At 39.8% G+C, this 17,614-nt stretch overlaps 1 protein-coding gene across 2 annotated transcripts in view; it reads left to right on the top strand.

Moving 5' to 3' along the window:
- The window catches only part of dmd (dystrophin), a 1,291,331-nt gene that overhangs the window by 64,290 nt on the left and 1,209,427 nt on the right, over positions 1-17,614 (top strand). For both annotated transcript variants that reach the window (XM_048602828.1, XM_048602824.1), the window contains exon 5: positions 419-537. In XM_048602828.1, the coding sequence (XP_048458785.1) occupies positions 419-537 (119 nt within the window). The remainder of the gene's footprint in view (positions 1-418; positions 538-17,614) is intronic.

The raw sequence follows: 17,614 nt of genomic DNA, 5'->3' as shown, positions 1-17,614 counted from the left end.
CACCGGACCCGAAACGTTAACTCTATTTTCTCCTCCACAGATGCTGCCAGACCTGCTGAGCTTTTCCAGCAACTTTGTTTTTGTTCCTGATTTACAGCATCCGCACTTCTTTTGGTTTTTAACAAAACGTTAACTCTGTTTCTTTCTCCACAGATACTGCTAGACCTGTTGACATTTTCTAGTATTCTCTGTGTTTAAGTATTTATCATGTACTGATCCACTATATTCTTACTTGTGTAGGTTCACTATGATCTTTTAAAACTTGAGACTGAGAATTCAAAAAATGTACAGTTTGTAGCGATTCTCCAAAGTAATAACCTATTTAATTTCTATTATTAGGTAGTAACCTAAAGTGGAATTGATTCCAATCTAATAAAAACTAAGATTGACTTTCTAATTTGCTATGTTGTATTTGCAGGCCTGACCTCTTTGATTGGAAGGATGTGGCAAAACTACAGTCAGCAAATGAGAGGCTGGATCATGCTTTCAATGTGGCCAAACAGTATCTTGGCATTGAGAATCTGCTGGATCCTGAAGGTTAGTATAGAGTTTTGAGATTTTTCAGGAACAGAGTCAAATATACGTTTGATTTTTCTCGAAAAGCTAAAATATGATTTTCAGTAGTTGCAGTACACCTGTAGGTTTGAAGTGTGTGTGGGATCATGTTCAATAGCAACCTAGATTGTTGAGTTTCAAAAATAGCCTCTTTATTGAACATCCACAGTGGCACAGTTTGAGGCAGCGATGCAATTCAAAGTACAGTTTTATAGTAGCCTCTTTTATACTCAGTTTTAATGTACATTAAAATTTTAGCGTTATGGTGTCACGTCATTGTATCCATTGTAGACAGGTTTGCGTGACGCCTGTCCTGGGGAAACAGGAGATGGTTTGAGTACTTGCTAAATGCTGGCCGTTACTCCTGATGTGATTAGAATGTCTGTCCAGTCTGATCTTGCATAATTAAGAAATGCAATTCCTTTTGTCTTTAAAGTTAGTAATGTTTGTAGAAATAATAGATCTATATGATTGAAATAAGTGAGAAATCATAAGCATAATAAATAATTTCTAGAATATATTAAACTGATCTCCCTCAGCTGGGTCATGACATTTCATCTACTATTGCCAGTTTTTTGACAGTTTCTGCACATTCATTCATGCAGTTTTGTGATAGGGCTGTTTTGATGGCAAGTTTCTTAAAGTGGGTAGTGACCCTATTTAATACGAATTTAAAGGTATAAATCTGTATGTCAGTACTTGATGGTAGTCCTAAATAGAAGTTAGAAATAGGTTGTGCAATGTTATAGAATTACATAGTGTACAAGGATATTTCAAAGAGATAAAAAAAACAGACTGTAAGGGGATAGTAGGAACTGCCGATGCTGCAGTCTGAGATAACAAGGTGTAGAGCTGGATGAGCACAGCAGGCCGGGCAGCATCAGAGGAGCAGGAAAGCTGACCTTTTGGTTCTGGACCCTTCTTCAGTAGGGACATGCTGGTGAATGTCCTGCAACCTATTCAGGTCCTGAGAGATGGTTACTATGGGCTAATTAACATTATAATCTTTCCATAGTTTCAAGTGAGTTATGGAGGCACGATGGCAAGGATGACATTTTTCTGAGCAGGTTACAGTATTAACACTTATTCAGGGACAGCCTTTGATACAGAAACAGGTCTAAACACTGCTTGCAGCATGGGGCTGATAAGAATAGAAACGTGTAAAGAAACAGTAATCTGTTGGCAGCCTTGAAAGGGATGTTAAATTTAGTTTATCTTGTAAGAGTGAAATATACCACAAAAATATGGTTTTAAGAATGAATGAATGAATGGAAACATGGTACAGTAAACATAGAGTGCTTGTGAGTGAGTTAATAAATACAATCATAATACAATCTCTCATATGTATTTGAACTTGCTCCTTCTGCAATCACACTTAATGAGAAAATATGGAATTTAGAAAACAGTTGCATTTGAGTCATTACGTGAATAGTTAAAGTGAACAGTTGCAGAGTGTGGTGTGGTTTTGAGTGGAACAGACCAGAAAAGATCAGTGCTGAACTAAATAACCTTAATCAGAACCTTTGTGAGAGAACTGCAATTAACCCCTGTATCCAACCTGGGAAAGGCAAGCTAAAAATGAAACAGATTTCATTCCTGACACTGTGCAATGGAAAATTCACCTTGAATGAATCAATGTCTACAGGAGAATTTGCTTTGTTAAGTCATTTATATGTCTATAGTTTGTAGCGACCTCCAGTGTCTTCATATATCCTCCGCTGCGACTGTACAGAATATATATTCTGGCAGGTTAGTGCCTCTCTTCACTTAATTAATCCTGTGCAATAATGTTGGCCTCCTTCTCCATAGCATCACCACAACACACTGAGACAGGACCTTACAGGAGAACTTGACTGCTGAAGACATGCTTCATAGTTTCGCAAGACAAAATGAATAGCTTGAATCATTATGTATTCGCTCATTTTTCTGAGGTTACAGATAAATTAAATAGCCAGAATGTGATTTTCACTGTATATAGAAACCTCAGAGAATTTTAGTGTTTTGTTTTGAAAAGATCCCGGTCTTGGAAACTTTGAATAGGAGTAGATAGATTTTGTGAATATGACGTTTGAACTGGGGGTGGATGAGGGAGCTCTTCACTGTTGTCACTAATGTGATAAATAGACCATAAGACATAGGAGAAGAAATTAGGCCATTCGACCCATTGAGTCTGCTTCGCCATTTGATCATGGCTGATAATTTTCTCAACCCCATTCTCTCGCTTTCTCCCCATAATCTTTGATTCCCTTGACAATCAAGAATCTATCTATCTCTCTCATAAATGTACTCAATGACCTGGCCTCCACAGCCTTCTGCGGCAATGAATTCCATAGATTCACCTCTCTCTGGCTGAAGAAGTTTCTCCTCACCTCTGCTATAAAGGGTCTTCACTCTACTTTAAAACTATGCCCTTGGGTCCTAGTCTCTCCTCCTAACGCAAACAATTCCTAATGTTCACTTTGTCCAAATAAAAACCTGCGGATTCTGTAAATCAGAAACAAAAACAGAACAGCTCAGTAGATCTTGCAGTATAGAATCATAGAATCCCTACAGTGTGGAAGCAGGCTAATCGGCCCATCGAGTCCACAGTGCCCCTCCAAAGAGCATCTCACCCAAACTCCTACCCTATCCCTGTAGCCCTGCATTCCCATGGCTACTCCATTCCTGGACACAATGAGCAATTTAGTTTGACCAATCCACCTAACCTGCACATCTTTTGACTGTGAGATGAAACTAGAGCACCCAGAGGAAACCCACGCAGACACAAGGGGAATTTGCAAACTCCACACAGAGGGTCATCTAAGGCTGGAATCAAACCCAGGTCCTTGATGCTGCAAGGCAGCAGTGCTGCATCTGTGAAGAAAAAATCAGAGTTAATGTTATGGGTCTGCTGATCCTTCCTCAGACCAGGATCAGTTCTGAGGAAGGGTCACTGGCCCCAAAATGTTAACTCCACTCTGTTCAGACTGTTCAGTATTCTGTAAGTTTCAATTAGATCCTCCCTCAGCCTTCTAACTTCCATCGAGTATAAACCCAGAATTCTCAAACGTCCCTCACATGTTAACCCTTTCGTTCTTGCAATCATTCTTGTGGACTTTCTCTGGACCTACTCCAAGGCCAGTATATCCTTCCTGAGGTATTGGGCCCAAAATTGCTCACAATATTCCAAATGTGGCCTGAACAGAGCCTTTTTAAAATCTCAGAAGTACTTTGCTGTTTTTTTTCTCTAGTCCCCTCGAAATAAATGCCAACGTTGTATTTGCCTTCCTAACTGGTGACTCAACCTGCAAGTTTACCTTCAGAAAATCCTGGACTACGACTCCCAATTCTCTTTGCACTTCAGATTTCTGAACTTTCTCCCAATTTAGAAAATAGTCGATGTCTCTTTTCGTCCTCCCAAAATGCATGTCCTCACACTTTCCTACATTGTATTTCGTCTACCATTTTTTTTGTCCACTCTCCTAACCTGTCTAAATCCTTCTCCAGATATAGCAGTGATTTCACTGGGAGGGTATCAACCTTAGACCAAATACAGTTATCTGGACAGACTCTCTGATATTGCTAGTGGATCCTAGAATGGCAATATGCAATATTTTTTACTTTACTTCTGAGCCAGGAGATCCATAGTTCAGCTACTTTACTGTCTCATTGAAGGTTTAAAGTGCCAGAAGGTGAATGATGCTCAGTTAGTGAACAGACCTGCATTGTTATAGCGTGCTAAATTGAAGAATGTGTACAGGCCTATATTTTCACTAATGCTGTGCTTATCATACTCCTTCAGGCAATCCAGCAACAAGAGCACAGAGGATAAACAACCACATCCTTGTCTAAAACCAGACATGCTGTTGATAACAGTGAATTGCATCCACTGACCCAAGCCTAGTCATTGTATTCGCATGGAACTCTTTGATTAGATTGAGGAGCAGTGCATTGGATTGATGTCTCACGACTGATAAGGAGACAATTCTGAGTTCAGCAAAGTCATAGCCACATTTACACTGATGCACGTTTTGCTCATATAGCAGGAGACCAGGATCTGTGAGCTGACGTTTAATAATCCCACTGCTCAATTCAGTTTCCCCTATCCTGACACCAAAACCGTAAACTCAATTTATTGAGTCTACAGTTCAGCCAGCAGGATAAAGGGGTTTGATTAAATATTGCAGATGCGAGCCGCAGTTAGTTCATGCCAATCACTTAAAATCAGACCAAAATGAGCATTGACTATGATTATATTGAGGTTTTATTTTGGAAAGGAGGATTTATAAGATTTCTGAGAGTCAGCCAAGAAGTTATTGGATTGGAAGAAAACATGATATCATGCTAATGACAAACATAATTAGTTGTTCAACAAAACCAAGTACTCTTATCAATATCGTGTTAAGGTTAGATTGAATCTATTTCACATCTGGAAAAATATATCCATTTCATTTTTTAAAACAAGTTTTGTCCATTCCCTCAAATGACTATGATTAAATACTGCCTGGTTTCTTACTCTATTTTAAAGTCAGTAAATAATGATACTCACACCATTGTTTTATCTTTTCCTATCTTGTTTTTTGTTCATGTATCTAATTCTTCCTCTTTTCCTTTGATAAATACTCCTTCTGCTTAGGCATCGCTTTTTTTTCTTCTTTTCCTCTTATCATCTTAGATCTCTTTCATTTGCAGTCTTCTTTATACATTGACTTCCTTCATCTCCCTCCCTTCCCCCATCTTCTACATCTTCTCTCACTTACCTCCTTCACTTCTCAACCACATCCTTCAACACTCTTACACCTCCTTCATCTGTCTCATTTCCACACTCCTCACTTCTGGTGTCGTATATGGGCCAGAAAGTGTTAACACCAAGGAATGCCATAAGCACCATTCGTTGATGATGATGCCGTTTGGGTTTGTGTGTAGGACAGCTTATCATCTTGAAGGAATGAGACCTAACGTTTGGTCTTTTGCAAAGACTCTTGAGTGTCGTATCAATGTAGCCTGTATCTAGTTGCTAACATTCAACACACCTTAACTGCAAGAGATTCTCTTAGTTAGACCAGGAAGTAGTTTCTTTTTCCAGCACACTAGAACAAACTGGTCCTTGAATTTTTTTTACTTGGACAATGAAAGCCTCATCTTCATCATGCGTAGCATCACTTACAGCATAGAGAGCTGTAAAATACCTCCATCACTTTCAACCCAATTTTAAAATTCTAAACCCATTGCTTTGTCCCTTCCTTTCAAGACTTTGATTTTTGCTTCCTTTTTATTTCAGGTTTTTACTTTCCGCCTATATTTTTTCATTATTCAGATTCCGTTTCTCTCTCTTTCTCTTGATCTCACTCTGTCCCCAACACAAACGTACTCTCACCTGAGCCAGAAAGTTATAAAACATACAAGAGGAATATGCATGCATGCTTAAGAATTTAAACCCTCAAAAATTACGTTTTGACTTTGAGGATCACCAGCCACATTCTGCTTGATTTACAATTCACAAAACCATCAGCAGAAGTGTTCCATTTAGAACATGTTCTTGAGATAGAGACAGACAGTGAAAGAAGTGAGAAGCACTCCCTGGGCACACAAGTCAGAAACAGAGGGGAGCTGTGGAACAAGAGATCCCAGAGATGTTCATCTCTGAAAGATTCAGGGAACGGAGTCTTAAGAATTGTTAACTTTGAACAGCATAGTGTCACAAGACAAATGGTAAGGGAGGCACAAACTAGGTAGGATTATAGACAGAGATAGTAGGAACTGCAGATGCTGGAGAATCTGAGATAACAAGGTGTAGAGCTGGATGAACACAGCAGGCCAAGGAACATCAGAGGAGCAGGAAGGCTGACGTTTTGGGACGAGATCCTTCTTCAGAAATGGGGGAGGGGAAGGGGGTTCTGAAATAAATAGGGAGAGAGGGGGAGGCGGATAGAAGATGGATAGAGGAGAAGATAGGTGGAGAGGGACAGACAGGTCAAAGAGGCATGGATGGAGCCAGTAAAGGTGAGTGTCGGTGGGGAGGTAGGGAGGAGATAGGTCAGTCCAGGGAGGATGGACAGGTCAAGGGGGCAGGATGAGGTTAGTAGGTAGGAGATGGGGGTGGGGCTTGGGATGGGAGGAGGGGATAGGTGGGAGGAAGGACAGGTTAGGGAGGCGGGGACGAGCTGGGCTGGTTTTGGGATGCGGTAGAGGGAGGGGAGATTTTGAAGCTTGTGAAGTCCACATTGATACCATTGGGCTGCAGGGTTCCCAAGCGGAATATGAGTTGCTGTTCCTGCAACCTTCGGGTAGCATCGTTGTGGCACTGCAGGAGGCCAAGGATGGACATGTCGTCTGAGGAATGAGAGGGGGAGTTGAAATGGTTCGCGACTGGGAGGTGCAGTTGTTTAGTGCGAACCGAGCGTAGGTGTTCTGCAAAGCGGTCCCCAAGCCTCTGCTTGGTTTCCCCGATGTAGAGGAGGCCACAACAGGAACAGCGGATGCAGTATACCACATTAGCAGATGTGCAGGTGAACATCTGCTTGATGTGGAAAGTCTTCTTGGGGCCTGGGATGGGGGTGTGGGGGCAGGTGTAGCACTTCCTGCGGTTGCAGGGAAAAGTGCCGGGTGTGGTGGGGCTGGAGGGGAGTGTGGAGCGGACAAGGGAGTCACGGAGAGAGTGGTCCCTCCGGAAAGCAGATAAGGGTGGGGAGGGAAAAATGTCTTTGGTGGTGGGGTCGGATTGCAGATGGCAGAAGTGTCGGAGGATGATGCGTTGGATCCGGAGGTTGGTGGGGTGGTACGTGAGGATGAGGGGGATTCTGTTTTGGTTGTTATTGCGGAGAGGGGGTGTGAGGGATGAGTTGCGGGAAATGTGGGAGACACAGTCGAGGGCGTTCTCGACCGCTGAGGCGGGGTAGTTGCGGTCCTTGAAAAACGAGGACATCTGAGACGTATGGGAGTGGAATGCCTCATCCTGGGAGCAGATACAGCGGAGGTGAAGGAATTGGGAATAGGAGATGGCATTTTTACAGGAAGGTGGGTGGGAGGAGGTGTATTCTAGGTAGCTGTGGGAGTCTGTGGGCTTGAAATAGATATCGGTTTCTAGGTGGTTGCCAGAGATGGAGACAGCGAGGTCCAGGAAGGAGAGAGAGGTATTAGAGATGGTCCAGGTGAACTTAAGGTTGGGGTGGAAGGTGTTGGTGAAGTGGATGAACTGTTCGAGCTTCTTGTGGGAGCACAAGGCGGCGCCAATACAATCATCAGTGTAACGGAGGAAGAGGTGGGGTTTAGGGCCAGTGTAGGTGTGGTTGAGGGATTGTTCCACCTAACCCACAAAGAGGCAGGCATAGCTTGGTCCCGTGCGGGTACCCATGGCCACCCCCTTTGTCTGTCGGACGTGGGAGGAATTGAAAGAGAAGTTGTTGAGGGTGAGGACGAGTTCGGCTAAGCGGATGAGGGTGTCAGTGGAGGCGGACTGGTCGGGCCTGTGGGACAGGAAGAAGCAGAGGGCCTTTAGGCCATCTGTATGGGAAATGCAGGTGTATAGGGACTGGACGTCCATGGTAAAGATGAGGTGTTAGGGACCTGGGAATTGGAAGTTCTGGAGGAGGTGGAGGGCGTGGGTGAGAATATAACTGGAAGCTCTGAACGGTCTGTCGCTCTCACAGTGCTGTGATTTAAAACTTGACCATTGCATGTAGCAAATGTTTTCGGATTGAATGGAAGATATCATGGGTTACCTTCACTTGCGAGATGGCAGTGTCAATAAATATGGGGGTCCTGCAAAATAAATATCAGGAACTGGTTTCAAAAAAAAACTTGATGAAAAGCCGTTCTAGAGTAGTAGTTTCAGAAGCACTCCCATATTGTATTCCAGACTGCAGCATAATATGTGTTATCGGAAGGAAGGGTTTATCAGCTGATGGAGATTGTTTCTGGGAAGGAAGACTGCCTGGTTGTAAACCGAGAAAACATATGAATTGTGAATAAATGGATATATAACACTGTCTTGGGAAAAAATTAAATAAGAGAAAGAGGGAAGTGTACAACTGTATGGAACAATTAACAGGTGTGAGGCATATGGAAACAACAAGAAAGATCAATAATTTAAAACATAATTATGAGTATCAAAAGATCCTAAATAACTGTAAAATGTGTCTGAGAAGCAATAGGACACAGAGAGCTAATGCATAGTACTGATGTAACCAGTCTTTGAAAAGAAGAGATAATGTATGTGGAACAGGTATTCAGGGTTGGATGTGTTGCAGAAAATGCAGTGATACCACAATGAAGTTTAGACACTGGTCAGAGAAATGGATTGGGAATTCTGTAGTCTTAAGTTTGTGCTGATCTAGAACAGCTGGAGAGGATGAAATTAATGATAGATGCATGTAACAGGCCACGGCAGAGTAAAATAGAAGTTGATGTATTGCTTTGGGAAGTCATGAAAAGGATTAGTACAAAGACCTGCATTGTAACTATGATGAATTTTAATATTCCTTCCATCTCTGAAGCTTACAATAATGGCCAAGAGTTTCTTTAAACATAAAAGAATCTTTTGTTCAGTAGCAAGAGAGAATGCAAAAGGGCAAGGTTTTGGTCAATTTTCTCCTAAATAATACAAAGCAAGTAATAAACTGTTGAGATATAGGGAAGATTTGATGTCAATTAATCGTACAGTTGCTCATTTTAAAGTTAGTATGAGATGAGAACAGAATTAATAAGAAGCTATTAAGCAATAGTAAGCAATGGCAGCAGGATAGACTGCAAAGGAATAAATGCCGACTCCGATATTTATCTCTTTTCATTCAGAAGCCCTTTACCTTGTACTTGTTCAAATATTTTCACTTTAACTTAATTTATTTTGGAACGTGATTAGTTAGCTTTATTTTTCTTGTTTCACCACATGATCACATTTTTACTTTTGATGTTTGTGGCTAGTTTCTGTGCAAAAACGGTTCATTTAAAAGTATGGTGTTTTAATTTGGGCTGCAATTAATTTTCCAAGTAGCACCAGCTTCCTCCCCCTCCCACAACTAACCAACTCCAAGTTGTTGACCAGTTTATAAAACTTAACCTTTTTTAGAATCTGGAACCAGCATTGAATTACTAGCTTTGGGCTTCGAATTGAATGCCATGGCATTCTGATTACTTCTACCTTGGTGTCCACCTGCTAATATGAGAAACTGATACTGTGTCGAGGACGCTACTATTTATGCACATATTATCTGACTTTGCCTCATGTTAGAGAACGGGTTTTTATTAGGATTATATGTTCATTCTTATATGCAAAAATCAATAAGATTCTTGAATGATTGAGGCCAAGCAGTTATAGTTCTATTAACTGTATGGTAAAATATTGAAGTTAGAGCCACTCTTGATGGTTGGATTGTTTGGAGCTTTGAATTTAGGTCCATCGATCCTTTTGAATCTATATCCTCATTATGATGTGCCACTTGTTATAACTTCCTGCACTGCAGATTGGCAATCAAAATGTCAATACAAGCTGCACACATCTTCTCCCATTTTATTCACATATATAGCTTTACATCATTTGGTTGCAGAGTGGTGACTAATGGGTAATTTTATTTTTTTCCTCTAATGAATGACATCTGTAATTTAGTTACATTGTCTAGTTTTTAACTATTGAGTATTTTAATTTAATTCTTGATTGCATAATCAGGAAAGAAAGTTAATCCAATAAAATAATATAAATGTTTCTTTTGAAGTAAATATAGGCATTAGCCAAACATGGACTCTTGAATTGCAAATTAAAGAGAGAGTTTATTTTAAAAGGAAAAGGGTAGATTTATCAGTACGAAACTGTCCTTTACAGCTTTGATTAGATTGATAAAATATTGTAGGATCCTCAGGTTGCTTTTCTGACATTGTAAATTCTGCCTTTGGAAGCATCCCGTAGGTGCCTGGCTCACAGAAATGTTGCTTAGAGTCTTCATTTTGATCTCCTTAAATTATCACTACTTCATCTCAACCATATTTGTGTAATTACATAGTCAGTCAACTTAATGTTGGTTTGCTTCAAGTGGACTTTGCTCAAGTATGTTGTCCTTTCAGATGTACAGTGTTGCCTTTATTGCACCTTTTTTGTTTTCTGAATTCCTATTGTTTAGTGTCATCATTGAAATATTAAGGCAAGAATAAAACTGAGCTGTGCAAGTTTCATCTGACTTGATGCCCGTCCAAAAGAGAACAATCTTAAAGGCAAAAATAGTACATTTAAATATAAGCATTTAACTATAACTGAATCTGACTATATCTACTTGATTATTTTAAACATTTCTTCAAATGAAATTTGATCAAAGTGTATTACAGATATTTCTCCTATAACACGATAGTTACATTCTTGAGCAACCTTGTGCTATAGAAAACCGCATTATCGGGAAATCACTATAGAAAATCGCTAAAATGTACAGTAGAAAGTTCCTGTTATCCAAACAGCGTCCACTATTCATTAATTGTGTTACGGCCAATTCATGTTAACGAAACATGCGTTATAGCAGAAATACCTGTACTTGCTTAATGATATTTCTAGCTAGTTGTTGTAGGTTTCTATCCTGAAAATGCCTACCCCCTCCCATCACAACACTGTGTCTTCTTTTCGTTAGCCAATCCGCAGTCTATGCTAATATTCTATCTTTAACCATCTTAAGTAGCCTAATGTATTGTTACGGCCATAAACACCTTATGCCAAGACAAATATATTACTTCCACTGCTTCCCATTTATCTATACTGCTTGTTACTTCATCAAACAATTCTAGTAGATTTGTCAGGCATGATTTTCCTTTATGAAGCCATGCAGTCTCTGCTTGATCATATGATATATTGCTAAATGCTCTGTTATTACATCCTTTATAATCAACTGTAACATTTTCCCAAGAACAGATGTTAAGCTAACTGGGCTGTACAGATATTTCTCCTATAATGCGATAGTTGCATACTTGTGTGACTTCTCCCTACAGAAAATCACCATAGAAAATTGCGTTATAGGGAAATCGCTATGTCTGTACAGCAGAAAGTTTGCATTATCCAACAGTGTCCACTATTCATCAATTGCATTACAGCCAATTCGCATTAATGAAACATGCATTATAGCAGAAATATCTGCAGTTATTTGTTTTTCGTCTCCTTCCTTTTAGAATAAAAGGGGTTGCATTGGTCATTTTCTAGGACATTAATGACATTGCTCCCATTGTCTCTGTATCTGCTTACTTTTTTTAATATCGGAGCATGCATCGCATCAGATCGAAGAGATGTATTGATCTTTAGCCTCATTAGTTTTCCTATCTTTTGTTTTAATGATATTTATTGTATTTATTTCCTCTCCTCCCTTTGCCCCTAGATTATTTAGTCATTTTGGAACGTATTCATGTCTTCTATTGTGAAGACTGATGTAAACTATTTACTTCCTTTGCCATTTCCTGATTCCCCATTTTTATTTCCCCAACCTCATTCTCAAAGGGACATTGTTCACTTTGGCTTCTGTCTTCCTTTTCTGTCTGTTTTGACATTATTTACATGTTTGCCCTTATTTTCTTCACCTTTCTTATCTTCTGGTTGTCTTTTATTTGTTGGTACGATCTGAAACCTTTCCGTATTCTCTGGCTTATCACCAGTCTGCACCATGGTATTTTACCTGATGCTGCAATACTTCTGTCATATTTCTTAATATAAGAAACACAGCATGGTATATCATGGTTTTGAAGACTTCAACAACAACAACTAACTAATGGGCAATTATTACATTCCTCAGGCATAAAAAGATGAGCTAGTAATATGCTATGAGGTTATAGCAGAGGAGTATACTTCTAATAGAGTGTCATGCTTCAAGTAATCTGAGATAAGATGAAGTATGAGGTCTTTATGTCAGTGAGTCACATTTCAAGATACTATGATGATATCGTGGGCAGGTGCCTTAATGGTATGCTGTCACACTAATCATGAGACAAAGCACAGCAAGGCCCATTGCATAAGTACCTGCAGTTAAGTATTTCCTTAATAATGAGCCCTATAGGTTTGTTGGGCTACCAAGGTCAGCACAGGTCCTTTAACTTCCTCATCTTTGATATCATGAGTAGGAATCCTGGTTACAGTTATTTCCAGTGTTCTGAGGCCAGTGGTTTCTGACCATTGATGGCTCAAATCCTTCTTTTCCAGTGGACAGCTAATTCAGCACGTTTAAATGTTTTGAGCCTAAATGTTTCTGAATCTGAAATGTTCCTCCAATCTGAAATGTTTCTCTTCTGCGTTCACTCAATAAATTTTTCGATGTTTCCGAAGGCTATCATTTTAATACAGTTTCCTACTCGAGTTTTCCATAGGTTGTTTCCTTTTCAGTATTCCAAGATTGTTATTTAATATAAGTCTTGTTACATTTTGTAAGATTTGCAGTTGGGCATTTTCTTGTTACAGTGGCAGAACTAGAACAAGGTGGAAGTTTTTGTAGTCAGTCAGTGGTACTGTCTGAGTGGGATCCATTATATTAATTTTGCTATGACTGTCCGTATTTGTTTTATTGTGCAACTGCACATCCATTATTTCATGCATTTATAACCCCCAGTCAGTGCTATACCTTTGAAATGACACTGATTGTATCAGTCAATTGAGTTTGTGAAAACATTTTTAAAAACAGCTTCCTTTGATAAATATCTCTCAAAATTGTCCCAAACCAGTTCATATACAACTATTTATTTGAATTGCAGCCCCATTCGTTATTGCACAATTTCTCAAACAGTTGTGAGGTAAATAATTAGTTTACCTCTTGTACTGATTTTTTTTCTTGGAATTGAATACTGGCTAAGAAATCAGGAAAACACCTTGTCCTTCTTTAGACTATGGGATCTTTATGACTGAATAGAGATGTTGGACGGTATATGAGCCTCAATTTATTAGCTTATCCAGAGAACATCATTGTGTGACCCTATATGACTTCCTCAATATAGCATTAAAGTTTCAGCCTAGTTTCTGTCACCATTGGTAGTTGCAATGTCTCGATGCAGAATGCAATTTTGGAAATGGCACAAAACTGATCATTTATAACGTATATTTTTCCATTCATTGATTCTTTGGCAATGCTAAAATGTAAAGTAGTGTGAAGAAATTACAATCACATAATCTCTGTAAGGACAGTTATCTTTACATGTACCAAATGTTGCAGTACTTATGTATGCATTCTTTGCTAGGGTTCTGGTGAATTTCTAGGTGAAGATTTATAAAATATATACTTATTGGTTATTTATGAGCATAAATCAAGTGTTTATTTTTGGTAACATTGAGTGACTTGCTTTTCGAAACTTAAACTCTAATTCTGTACTTTGTGGAGTCTTTCAGGACCAGATTATAAAAATGGCTGTGACATGAGATTTATATATTTTCTTTTGATTTCCATATTCAGTGATGCTGTATAATTGATTTCGTAACTTAGTGGTTTGAATCACAGTAAACATTCGTGTTTCAGCGAGGCCCTTGATATTGATAGACATTGAGCAGACTTACTTACATTTTTCAACTATATCATGGGGTGCTAATCCTGTGTGGATTTGCAACTAATTCTGTTGTAGTTATGTCACAGGTTACTTGTAATGAGGTGTTGATAACTTTTGTTACTTTATCCCTGGTCACATTGAGCTACAGTATTGTTGATGGTTATTGCCTTGAAAGTGCATTGTCCGGTGTCTGTAACAAATATAGATCTGTTTTGAGTTGTTCTTGTTTTAATTGTGTAAGCTTTCCTTACTTGGTTTGTTTTTACTTATTTGTTTTAATATTTTCTTAGGGAGCAGGATGAAAGATCTCCTGTTTTTGTTGACTGTGAGCATGGCTCACTGTTTGTGAGCAGCATGCCTGTATAATTTCTTTAATTTTGTTTCCAACGCCTGAACTTAAATAACTTATTCATCAACTCTCTTCCCTTCCTGTATTTTGTTCATGGTGTTGTGTGTTGAGCTCTACCTCACCACCACCTCTCTCTAAAATCAGGCTGCTTATCCTAATTCATTACTGATTAAGATAAAATTCCCACAAACTCAACATTAGGAAGACTGAAGCATCACCATTAGTCCTCATTCCAAACTTTATTCTCAAGCTGCCGATTCCATTGGCCTTCATGGTAACTGTCTGACATTTTGGTTTCATGTTTGACCCCCAGATGAGCATCCTATCACATATTTCTGCTGTCTCTAAGATCACCCATTTTTACCTCATATGACCTCGTTCCTGTACAAAGTATTTGCCACTCTCAATATCTTTTAAGTGGCTCCTCTTTCAAACTCAAAGTGGCTCATTCAAACAAATGTGAAGGAAATGCAGAAACCAACTGAAGTGGAATAAAAGCCTGGAAAGAGGTTTGATGTAAAGAAGTTTATTCAAACCAGTTTTTGGAGTACATGGGCTTTTAATGAATATGAGACAGAAGAGTCTGATATGGACTAAGTAAATGATTTAACAGGATAAGTGTACCTTATGTTGCTACCCCTCCTTCCAGACTAACAGCTCAATGAGGGACCCACCCACAGACAAAAAGCCGAATTCCCCAGAGTCATTATATGCTTGGTAGGGTGTTAACTATCTTATGGTAAGCCTTCAGTTAGTCTGGATCTTTGAATAATGAGTCTGGTGACATTACCCTTATGTCATTGTCTCCCCATTGTCAACTCTGAGCTCGGAAAGGACAGCCAAATGTGGATTTCAAAATTGAAAATTGCCTTTAAAATGAAACTTCGCTTATTTTTGGTTTTAAATCAGTCAGCTGAATGGCTTCAAATGTATAATATTTTGACATAAACTATTAATCATTATTGATTGATTTATTGTCACCTGTACCGAAATACAGTGAAAAGCTTTGTTTACGAGCGGTACAGGAATTCATGGCAAACAAAGGATAGACAGATCAAAAAGACTTAGAGGCATACAAGTTACATGATTTGAGGCTGGAGTCCATTCATCAGTATGATAACAGCTGGAAAGAAGCTGTTCCTGAACTTGCTCATGCATGTGTTCAGGCTTCTGTATCTTCTGCCTGATGGAAGAGGTTGTAGGAGATCATTATTGGGGTGCAATGGGTCCTTGATGGTGTTGGCTGCCTTTCTGCGGCAGTAGGCCGTGTAAATAGAGTCCATGGATGGAAGGTTGGCTTCCCGTGATGGTCTGGGCTGTGCACACCACCTTCTGTAGTTTCTTACGGTCCTGGACGGAGCAGTTGCCATACCAGGCCATTATACACCTGGACAATATGCTTTCAATGGTGCATCTGTAGAAGTTAGTGAGGGATCTTATGGACATGCCAAATTTCCTGAGCTGCCTGTGGAAGAAGAGGCATTGTTGTGCCTTCTTGACTGTCACATTTATGGGAGAAGTCCAGGACAGGTCGTTAGTTATCGTCACTCCGAGGAACTTGATGCTCTTCACTCTGTTAGCCTCAGCTCCATTGATGTAGATGGGGCCGTGTTCTCCTCCTTTCTTTCTGAAGTCAATGATCAGTTCTTTAGTTTTGCCAACGTTGAAAGACAGATTGTTTTCATTGCACCACATTACCAAGCCCTCTATCTCCCTTCTGTACTTTGACTCATTGTTGTCGAATACTGTCCCACTATGGTAGTATAATCAGTGAACTTGTAGATGGTGTTTGTTCGGAATTTAGCAATGTAGTCATAGGTGTACAGGGAGTAGAGTAGGGGGCTGAGGACGCATCCTTGGGGAGCTCCAGTATTGATTGTTATTGTGGAGGAGGTGCAGTTACCTATCTTCACTGATTGCTGCCTATGGGTCAGAAAGCTGAGGATCCAGTTGCAGAGGGCGGACCCGAGACATTAACTGTATACTTGCTTTTACGACTTGCACTTTGTAAAATAAAGCCATGTGTGCCATTCATTATAGTCACAGTGAGCAAAATGGTTGTAAAGGTAGACAAATTGGTGCCAAGTTGCCAACTGTTCCTGCAATTTCAGTAAAGTTTAGTGAGAAATCCAAGGACGAACACTCTGTCACTGGTGAAACATTCGTTGTTATTTTTAAAATGTCGAGGTTATTTTGTTGTTCTGATGAAGAATTTTCACAATAAATGGAGTAAAAGTAAATGCCTGCATTTATATAGCACCTTTCATGACCTGAAGACATTCCAAGTGCTTTGCAGCCAAGGAAGAAACTTCCATGTCCAGACAATTATAATCCTACAAGCAGACAATCCAGCATCAGTATAAGAAGGGTCACCAGACTTGAACCATCAACTTGGCTTTCTGTCCACAGAAGTTGCGAGACTTCCTGAGCTTCTCCAGCAACTTCTCATCTTGTTTCAGATTTTCAGCATCTGTACTTCTTTGCCTTTTTTTCAATCATTTTTGAGGGATAATTATTTGCCAGAGTAGTTAAATTGCATAGCCATGGACAATGGACATGGAGATTGCAATATTTGTTGAACCCATGCCATGTCTGTTGATTGAACTTTAGGTAACCTGACTTTTTTTTGTGTACAGTTTGTTGATGTGCTGGATAACTGCATGCAGCTAAAGCTAACTGGATTGTTCATTGGTTGCATATATCAATGGGCTGATCAAAACCATTAATTGCCAGTCTAAGTTTAAAATCTGAAGCTAAGCTGCACTACTGCAAAGACCTCTTGTACTCTGGGTGTGTCACAGCTGAAGTGAATGACAGCAGCAGGCTGGTAGACCTGGTGGCAACCCACTATGCTCATGCCACGCTCCTCTGACCATGTCCTGCCAATTGGGCAGTTAACTAGTTGATATCGGAGGCCTCTGGCAGTGGGATTGGATGGTGTTGGAATAACACTCTTTCCCAAGAATGTTACATGGGGTGAATCTAATCTGGGGGCTTGTGAGGAATCGGCCAATGTGGGAGAGAGTAGCATTTGACGTTTTTAGATTCTAACGTTGAGGTCTTTGTTTGGATGTTTTTGAATTACTGAAAATGTGGTGCCCTTCTAGACATTTTCCAACTGCAGTTGGAGCAGGCAGCTATGGAGACTGATATGATAATTATAACCTCAAGGACTTGGAAGTGTTGTCCTTTGTTCATGACTTCATGCGTGTAGTCAAGGAAGGTGAATGCATCATCACATGTTAA

Source organism: Rhincodon typus, chromosome 11 (genome assembly GCF_021869965.1).
Source record: "Rhincodon typus isolate 14 chromosome 11, sRhiTyp1.1, whole genome shotgun sequence".
Taxonomy (NCBI): Eukaryota; Metazoa; Chordata; class Chondrichthyes; order Orectolobiformes; family Rhincodontidae; genus Rhincodon; species Rhincodon typus.
The sequence above is the reverse complement of the archived record's forward strand: the minus strand, read 5'-3'. Positions and strand labels throughout refer to the sequence as shown.